General features: G+C 33.6%; 1 protein-coding gene across 2 annotated transcripts; it reads left to right on the top strand.

Moving 5' to 3' along the window:
• Positions 1 to 3,950: 3,950 nt before the first annotated feature.
• Positions 3,951 to 7,301, top strand: LOC112509315 (ABSCISIC ACID-INSENSITIVE 5-like protein 5). 2 transcript variants are annotated; one of them, XM_025114206.1, is made up of 6 exons: positions 3,951 to 4,082; positions 4,449 to 5,357; positions 5,400 to 5,635; positions 6,338 to 6,409; positions 6,824 to 6,853; positions 6,949 to 7,301. In XM_025114206.1, exons 2-6 carry the CDS (start codon positions 4,490 to 4,492, stop codon positions 7,024 to 7,026), a joined length of 1,284 nt encoding a protein of 427 aa, XP_024969974.1. In that variant the 5' UTR covers positions 3,951 to 4,082; positions 4,449 to 4,489; the 3' UTR covers positions 7,027 to 7,301. The 2 variants fall into 2 exon arrangements, with proteins under 2 accessions (XP_024969974.1, XP_024969975.1); XM_025114207.1 differs by having other exon boundaries at positions 6,952 to 7,300.
• Positions 7,302 to 10,508: the final 3,207 nt, after the last annotated feature.

The raw sequence follows: 10,508 nt of genomic DNA, 5'->3' as shown, positions 1-10,508 counted from the left end.
AATCAGTATATCAATATATATTTAAAATACATTAAAATAAGATGAAGAGGTGACTAAAAAAATTCAATCATATTTATCTTTTTTTAAATAAAATTAGAATCCACAAATATATAAAATACATATATTTTTATTTATATTAATACATACATAAAGGAAGGTTCAAACAAGAACGCAAACTATTTAAGAAAACAAAAAAAAATTGTTAATGTACAAAATCACATGTGATTTTATATTAAATCGAAGATGACGATTTTTGAGGTCACTTAAGTCGCAGGGTAAAGTCGCCCAGATCATGTATGATTTGTTACGTGAATCATATATGATTTTGTACATTTTTATGTAATCCAATTATATGATGAAATTAATTGAAGAAATCTAAAGGTCTTCACTAATTTCTTAAGGTGCAACATGTGTTGGCTCTCTCCATTTTGCATTTAAAAGAAAGTCATGATTGTTGATATCAATTGCAACCGTCGATGTTCATAATTCTTGACATATAAACCGATTATGCTTATCTCTCTCCATTAATTAATCGTTCTGTTTTCTGAGGTTAGTTATGTATAATACAAACATCTTTTGAGCTTTCTTTAATTTACTTGTTTTATATGTGTTAAAACAATATATTTTAGGTTGATTTTTTTATGATATTCTTGATAGTTTTTTTTATGCCAGGATTTTTATGAGTTATCTTTTGGTTACACAAATGTTCATTGCTCAATTTATTGTTAATCCAAACAACCATACAAATTCCTTTTTACAAGAAAGCAATAAAATAAAAAATTGAAGTTAGATTTCTGCAATGCCTTAAGATTGACTCATTCTCTATTTTAAGTTTTCAAATACAGTTTTTTTGTTTCTTTCAATTGATTTTCTTACATCAATGTAAGTTAAAATATTTGAAGGAGACATATCCTTATGTGGAGTATTTTTTATTCTTGAGTTGTGTCAGATTTCTTAATATTCTCGTTGTTATTATTACTCATTTTATTTAGTTTTACAACTTTATTCCTAAACAATTCTCTCTCTCAATATATATGTGTCTGTGTTAAAATTTCACTAATTAAATTTTATTAACTTTTTCGAAATATTTGAATACTATTTGTTAATGATTCTATTAACAACTAATATATATTTATATAGACAATCTTCTTATCATAATCAAAGTATTCATGCTACCGCACATGCACGGTTTTCACACTAGTGATTTATTAATTAGACACGTGATCGTGTGAGAATAAGGGCTTGTTTGTTTTTTTTTAAAAAAACTCTTAATACCTCTCAAGTCTGAATCGGTCAGACGTTTTTATTTTCAGACCGTTTGATTTTTTTTGAAAATAAGAGTTGAAAAGCTCTTATTGTCCTCTGAATTTTTAAGTGGTAGTCTAAACTCTTAATGGGCTCTTATTCACACACCATCTCTCGTTCTCTCACTTGATTTCCAGCTACCAAATCATAACGATTTATCCCACATCATACGATCTAGACACCATATCGATCTCTCGCTCGGTCTCAAGCTACCAATCTATCCAAAACGATCTCTACAAATAGATCTCTCCTATATATGAGTTATTTTCTGAATATGATCAAACCAATGAGCAAGGGATGATGGCGACACAATTAATGCAATATGAATATTGGTTCTAGTCGTTATGAGACTTTTTTTCGTGTTTATATTGATTCAGATTTCAGACTTCAGACGTAAAAACAAACAGTCTGACTGATTCAGATTTCAGACTTCAGCACCACCTCTTATAAATCAGAAGTGAAATCAGACTTCAGACTTCAGCACCTCTTAAAAAACAAACACCACCTAAGAGTTTTCGTGATAATGATGAGAACACTTCTGAGTTTTTGTATGAGTTGATTTTTTAATCTAACTTAATGTTCAGTACATTCATCCACCTTTATTTTCAAATTTATCTTCACTGTTAAGTCTTTTTCATGAACTTTCGCATACATTCAATCACTAACATATACGTGAATTTGTTAAGCTTTCGATCATGATAATAAAAAATGTAAATAAAGATAGTTGAATACATATAAAACAATATCTTATATCTTTAAGAGTGTTTTTTTTTACTTTGAATGATGAGTAAAACGCTTAGGTTATATACTCACTATTAAAAAGATGAAAGTTGTTTGCAAGCCATCTACAATATTGTGATTGTATTGATGTATAATTGAAGAAGATTTTGTTAGGAACATCATTTTCATTGAGAACTAGAGAAACATTGATCAAGAACGTGCCACTTGTGCATATTCATAATGAATACAAACATTCATGATGAATGTTACAATATTCATCATGAATATGAACATTTAACATGCTCTCGAAGATTTTTCGATTTTTAGTACAAATAAAATTTCTAACCAAAACTTTCCTATTACTCAGGTAAGCACTTAACTATAAAATTCAACATTATCGCTTACTTACCGGTCAAAATTTTATTCACTAAAACGCATCGTATGTAACAATTTATTCCGGTAAACGCTAACCATAGTAAGAGTCATCGTTTTCACTTACTGGGTAAGACTCGAGATTCTTGCTTTCACTTTTACTAAGTAAAATTTTAACCCTTGCCATATTCATCCAGTAAAATAAAGTGACTTGATAAACCTTATCCGCATAAACATTTGGTAAATGGCTACTGAGTTATTAAACATAGTTTTCTACTTGGGACTAGAGGTGGCCAAAATTCGGTCCCGGGCCGGGCCTTAACCGGTCCCTACCGGGCCTAATCGCGACAAAAACCGGCGGTAACCGGTCCCGACATAACCGGTCCCGGTCCCGGTCCCGGTGATTTTCCTTGTAACCGGTCAAGGTTATTAGTAACCGGTTGTCCCAACCGGTCCCGGTCCCGGTCCCATAACCGGTCCCGACCGGGCCTATTCAAAAAAAAAAATGATTTTTTTTAAATTTTTGGTTATTAATAAATTTTTAATATGTTATTAATATGTTTGTAATATGATATTTTGAATATGTTTTATTATAAATACATTTTACTATAAATACGTTTTGTTATATATATATAATATATATATATATACACGTTTATAAATACGTTTTGTTATATATATATACGTTTATAAAGACGTTTTGTAATATATATATATATATACGTTTATAAATACGTTTTGTTGTAAATACGTTTAAAAATACACAATAAAAATAAGGTTTATTATATATATACGTTTCGTTGACTTTCGTTGACCGGGCCGGGCCGGGCCGGGCCTATAACCGGTTACATAACCGGTCCCGGTCTTAACCGGTCCCGGTCCCAAAAAACGTCAAAAACCCTAACCGGTTCATAACCGGCGGTCCCTCAACCGGTCCCTACCGGTCCCGGTTACATAACCGGTCCCGGTCCCAAAAAACGTCAAAAACCCTAACCGGTTCATAACCGGCGGTCCCTCAACCGGTCCCGGTCGGTCCCGGTCCCTCTCCGGTCCCGGTCCCCGTCCTCCGTCGGTTACGGGCCGGGCCGGGCCCATTTGGCCATCTCTACTTGGGACCAGAAAACATCAAACAACCTATACTACAATTGGTTTTTTCGACAATAATCATCATCTTAAATGCTTTAAATAATTTAATATTAAATTATAAAAAAAATTAGTCACCATGCCAAATGACGATAATACCCCTCTTTAAGTCACAGAGAGTCCATTACAGTTCCGCTACTAGACAAGACATCTCCACCAACAAACCATCAATTCATCCACGTACACGTGGACGTCCAGGATCACACCACTTGACAAGCTCTAGTAGGTTCTGCTCCTCAACAGTCGTCCACGTCTCCCATAATGTGGGTCCCACACATTATCACCCACTATAAAAAAATTACTCTATAAAAAAAATGGCCCAATCAGTCCTTAGACTTTAAAAAGATGTCACTTGGGACCCTTATAGAAATAGAAGTTGAAATAGATGGACCAGTTTATCGTCTACAAGTACAGTAGCTACTTCAAGCCCAAATAATTTAATCAATTCAACACAAAATTAGTTTAGACCCCCACCATTCATGTAGCTGTCCAGGTCGAGGTGCGCATCTGATTAGATAGAGGAGGGCTTTTTATTCGTTCAGGTAACCGTCTTCTTTGTCTTTCCCATTTTTGGTTTAATTGTTTGAAAAAATGTGATGATTCTGTTGATTTCCTTTTTAGGTTATTGCTTAAGTCCGTTTTTGATTCTTTTTTAACTTTCTGTAGTTATTTAATGAAATGTATAGAAAAGAAGTGATTTCAGATTAGAAATATGTTGACATCCTGTTATTATGCGTTTATATTATATAATTTGATGTTGAAATGGTTTTTGGATGATAGGGTTTTTAGACAATTTCAGATTTTGGTAATGAAAGCTGTGATAATTTCTATTGTGCCGAGAATCTGAATGAATTTGGTTGTGATTGGAATTCAGTTTGATTTAAATCAGTTTTGTGTTTGTGTATTAGGAAATTGAATTGGGATTCTATAGAGCATTTAGGGGAGAATTATGAACTTGAAGAACTTTGGAAATCAGGCAATGGAAATGGATAGCACAAGTGGCCGGCCTCCAGGCAACTTCCCGTTGGCCAGGCAAGGGTCGATCTATTCGTTGACTTTTGATGAGCTACAAAACACCATGGGTAGTATTGGTAAAGATTTTGGATCTATGAACATGGATGAGTTATTGAAGAACATTTGGAATGCAGAAGAAATGCAAACAATGGGATTTAACACCAGCACCAGTGTTCAAGATCGTGGGGGTGTTGGTGGAACAAACTTACAGAGACAAGGGTCGTTAACACTTCCAAGAACGTTAAGTCAAAAGACGGTTGATCAAGTTTGGAAGGATTTATCAAAAGAAAACAGTAACAGTTTTGGACAACCGAACTTGCCCCAAAGGCAGCAGACATTGGGAGAGATGACTCTTGAGGAGTTTCTTGTTAAAGCTGGTGTTGTCAGAGAAGAAACCCATTTAGCTGGTAAACCAAACGATAACGGGTTGTTCTCTAATTTAACAAATAACCCCGGGTTTGGTGCTATTGGATTCCAACCGGCTGTAGGTCAGAATGCTTCTGTTGATGTTATGAGAAGCAGGATCCCTGATCCTGATGGTGGTAGTAATCAAATTTCATTTCAATCTGCAAATTTACCATTGAATGGCAATGGGGTTCGGTCTGCACAAAATCAACAGCAACCATTGTTTCCGAAGCAAACCAATTTACCATATGGAGCTCCGATGGGTCTAATGAACAGTAATCATTTGGGTAGTCCTGTGATCCGAAATGGAGTTGTGGGTCTTTCTGATCCACTGATGAATGGTAATTTGGTTTCAGCTGCTACTTTACAAGGAGGGATTGGGGGTATGGTTGGGTTGGGTGGAGGTGGAGGTGGAGGTGGAGGTGGAGGTGGAGGTGGAGGTGGAGGTGGAGGTGGAGGTGGGGAGGTGACTGTTGCTGCAGGATCTCCGCCAGTTTCGTCGGACGGGATAGGAAAGAGTAATGGAGACACATCTTCTGTATCACCTGCTCCTTGTGTTTTTAATGGAGTTATGAGGGGAAGGAAAGGGAGTGCCATTGAGAAAGTTGTGGAACGGAGGCAGAGGCGAATGATAAAGAACAGAGAGTCAGCTGCCAGATCACGGGCTCGTAAGCAGGTTAATACCTATGTATTTTTGTTAATGTTTTTTATACATACGATTTTCTAAAACCTAGTGATCTTGTCGAATACTTAAAGAGTTAAATAGTGTTTTATTAGCACTATAGACTCTTACATGTTTGAATTTCCCAGTACTGAGGGTCTTCACAGAAACAACTGCTCTACTCTTGTATTTTCGCAGTATAGGTAGGTTTGCCTACATCTTACTCTCTTCATACCCCACCTCTTCATGGGATATACTGGCTTGTTTGGTTTGGTTACAATATATACCAGTTTAAACCCAAAATAATACATCACAACATGAAAGACGTCAAAATTTAATTTTTTTATCTCCTACATGAATTCATGGTCATTAAGTTGTTTTAACATCCATGGATTTGATTCATCAACCGGCTTCATGAAAGATTGGTTGTTATCTTATGCGGCAGACTGGTAATTCCTGGTGATCAAAGATTGTGAAGTTTCATATCCTGAGAAGTTATAAGGATGTCAATTCACTTGAGGTAATAAAATATATGTTTTGAGGAACATAATCAGCTGAGATTCTATAATCTTGAATTAGAATGAATGATAGCTAGCCTAGCCCATGTATCATAACTTATGGAACACAGAAATGCAAATTTGTTTAAACATATGTTGCGACCTATGTTTGTCTTCACCCAAAATGCACATTGTATTCATTTATTTCTTGGGTTTGTAGGCGTATACTATGGAACTGGAAGCGGAAGTCTCAGAACTGAAACAGAAGAATCAAGAACTGAAACGGAAACAGGTGAAAGCATATTTGATTGCGTGAGACTGTAATTTGCTTTAGTTTTATAAAGGCTATTTAATGTAACAAATATTTTTTCTATAACAAAGTTTCAAAATTTTCTATTTTGTACCCATTTTGACCGGTAAGTTGCAAATCTTGTAACATCTAAAGACGTGGATACCCATTTACGAAAGGTTTCTGAAATGCTTACGATGAAATGGACAATAAACTTGACATCTGTGGCATCTAATGTTATAAAATCAACAGGTCATTGATCAAAATATGTAAAAAGATTAGGTAAATTTGGAACTATGTTACATTACAATAGGAAATCATGAAACAAATAAAAGAAGTCTTTGTTATATTAATAAGAATTTGGTTACATTTTATAAATTACTAGGACTTTGGATTGACATAACTCTAATGGTGCAGGCAGACATGATGGAAATGCAGAAGAATCAGGTATGCTTTTATATCCTTCATTGTGCATGTTGTTTAATATGTGGTGGTGGTGTTGTGGATTGAAAGATGTAATGGAAATTATGGAATGTTGGTAGCAGGTTATGGAGATGATGAATATGCAACCTGGAACAAAACGACAGCGTTTGAGGAAGACAGTTTCTGGTCCATGGTGAATGGTGGATCTGATGTGATGATGATGATGATGATGATCTAATAGCATTCATGCTTCTGTTTCTGTAAAAGTTAAAATGGTATATGTTCTCCATTTAAGGTGAGTGAGTTACAGAGGCATTTAGGTATATAGAATTATCCCTTTTGATATATGATATTACATTATAGGTTGTGAAAGAAAGAAAGAAAAAAAGGCATTTGTTTAGGATATATGATGCTTCTTTATCTTGCTTTGTGATTGTGAATGCTATTTATTATAGATTACATGCTATAAAAACTAATGACACCACACAATGGTCCATATTAACAACCTATTTTTCAAACCATTTTAATTTTCACAAATTTTTTTCATTTTAAATGATTAACTTCTTAGAGTAATAAATAAATGATTAACCTTTTCCGCTTTGAATGGTTAAGTTTTAATAAAAATTGAATAAACAAGTCTTTTAACTTTTAGAAATTCGTTACCTGCAAGTTTTTTTAACCCTAAAAAGCAACTGTTAAGTGTCAAAGAAGTTTTAAAGTAAAATAAATTTTAAATCAGTTTAACGTTTTCAATCTTTAAGCCATTGAAATTTAAAAACCAACATTGTTTTCGGTATGCTCTTGGCTTGAAAGTTTTACTTCTCAACTTTATGAACTTACAGTTGGTGCTATTTTTGTGTAGGTTTCAATAAACTTAAAGGGTTTGATTTCTAGGTTTTATGATGCCTTTTATGATTTATATGACATTTTTTTATTAATATTCAGACCTACTGTAGTTAAACGATTATCCACATCATATATAGAGTGTTTCAGGTTAGATTTTGTATTCAGTATAATGCATATGATGTTTGATGCTCGTGATTGGATGTTTAAACTACAAATCAATGCTGGTTTGTTTCATTACAAGAATGATCGGGTGGTAATGGTTGAAAAATGGGGGTTTTACCACTGCGATTCGAGAACCTCGATCTCTTTCTTCTTCGAATGGGCCAAAATCCCATTTCACGCTCCAAAGATAGCCATTCACACTCTTGTTCTTCTTCTTTCAAGAGCCTGTAAATTTCCACCTCCAACGTTGTTCATCATCCCTAAAATCGAATAATGCCCCCAACTTTCTGTAATTGCTGATTATAATGTTGCTGGTTGATTACAATTGTGGAGATGGTAATTTAGATGCATGAATGCCTACTGGTATATTAGTTGGCGTCTCAGCAAAAAAACGCTATGTAATGTTCTGAAGTCTTAGAATTATTTGTGATATTTAACTTCCTCGGGTAAATATTAACTTTTGCAATACAGATAAGAGTAAAAAATGTTGTAATGAAACTAAGAAAGAATTTATGTGATATTTTATTTGTTGATTGGTATCATTATTTCAATTTTTTCATATAATAGTAAGATTTATTGTGCTCTTGGCTAACCTCAATGCTTGATCCATTTTGGGCAGATTGTTGTTTACCGATTCAGAAGGACTTTTGGTATTGATATTTGTGGCTTGTATTAAGAAAGCTGGAAAATCATTGCATTTTTTCTCTAAGGTTAATAAGATTTCAAGAATTTGGAGGTTGATTCCCATATTTGGAATGGAAACAATATAAATCTACTTAATTACTTTGATTTCTTATGTAAGAATCCAATTATTATTTGTCATTTTCATCTCATAGTTATAATATAACTGCTTTGGAAATGTGCGCACAAAATTTCAGGGACCGCTTACTAAATACTTATCTTGGTAAGCGCTTATTAATTCAATTATCTTACTTACCTGGTGAACATAATAAAGACTGAGAATCTTAACCCGGTAAGAGGGTAGGGAAGGATCGATAGTCTTATTTGGTAAGTGAGAGTGATAACTTTTATCCGGTTATAAATCCTTACCATCATTCCATTTTGATGGCTGAGAATGTTACCTCATAAAGTAAATGAGGTGACTCTTGTTGGTAAGTGCTTACCCGTTAAACGTTTGATAAACAACCCCTCATGAGTGACATTTTATACTTCATGTGAACGTTTTGATATTTCCTGTAGATAACACAATATCTATTTTATACTAAATAGACTGTTTCCAGGTGATTTCAAACTGCTTACACACACACATATATAGTTTTTCTCTTGTCTCCATGTAAATACCAATATTTCTTTTGATAACACAATATCTATTTTATATTAAATAGACTGGAATTCCCTGGACGCTATCGAGCATGGTGAGAGGCCAATGAACTTTAAAAGGCTAACACTTTGCAGACATCAAGATTGACATCAATAAAATCCAAAGAAGAAAACTTTGGTCAATATCTTGGAGGCTGAATTTTGATTATTAAACAAAAAAGAAAAGAGGTTATTGAGGAAGAAAGTTTATCGTGCAGAAGAAGTCAGAAAATATATGATTTTGACGAGTTCGAGATCATGCATGTTGTCCAATATGACATTCTGTAGATGCAATAAATTGCTTAAACTCACAGAGTAATTTCAACATTTAACATATCATGTCTTTTACATACTTTTATTTAAAATAAGTCTACCTTATAGTTTTTTATTTCTTGAAAAGTTTGATATTATGATAATTAATAAATCCTCATATTCTTTCGAGATTTAAGATGAATTATTTTCTTTAAATAAACTATATGGAATGAATGATTTTTATAGGATTAAACTTTCATAGTTTTACTTGCAAACAACTCCATAATTTAGAGGTAATTAAACATTCTATAAATAATTGTACTAATTTTTCATTCTCAGTTTACAAGAAAGTTTGCAGTCCGCTGCATTGTAGCGGGTATATAACTAATCATTTAAAATATAAAAATTTAACACTTTTCAATTTAAGTACATAAAATAAATTTATAAAATTGGAGTTTTCTGCTGTTAAGATTTGGAATTTCAGAGTTTGTATCCATATTATACAATTACAAGAAATTTCAGGATTCGATTCATTTTAGGCATTAAACTGAGGAAAGTTGTAAAAAATTTAGGTATTTATTCATATATTTAATATAAATTAATTAAAAATAACTATAAATAATTAATTACGGATTTACATACATTCATTTTCATTAAAATAAATTGTACATTTTATTTTACTATAAATAGTAGGTAAATTTACATTTATAGTAGTTTTTCTGGTATTTTCTTTTCTTGATATAAATAAGGGGCTGTTTGGCAGTTGCTGAATGGTTTAGTGCAGAATAGTTAAAAGGTCAAAATGGTTAAGAGGGTCAGAATGATTAAGTACTGAATGAAATAATGTTGTTTGGTAATTGTTCTCTGAATAATAGTAAATTACCATTTTAACCCTTATCCAACAAAAACCCATCTCCCTTCGGCTTCCATTAATCCAACCCTAGAATCATCTAACCATCTCCCACGCCATCGACGACCCCAGCCAAGTGAAGGCAGAAGGGAAACGGCCAGCCAAGTGAAGAAGAAGGTGGCGACGGCGATGGTGAAGGCAGATGAGTAGCGAGGGGCTGTGCGACCGGCGACGAGAGGGTGGGGGAGG

This window comes from Cynara cardunculus (assembly GCF_001531365.2).
Source record: "Cynara cardunculus var. scolymus isolate 2C chromosome LG 3, CcrdV1, whole genome shotgun sequence".
NCBI lineage: Eukaryota > Viridiplantae > Streptophyta > Magnoliopsida > Asterales > Asteraceae > Cynara > Cynara cardunculus.
The sequence above is the reverse complement of the archived record's forward strand: the minus strand, read 5'-3'. Positions and strand labels throughout refer to the sequence as shown.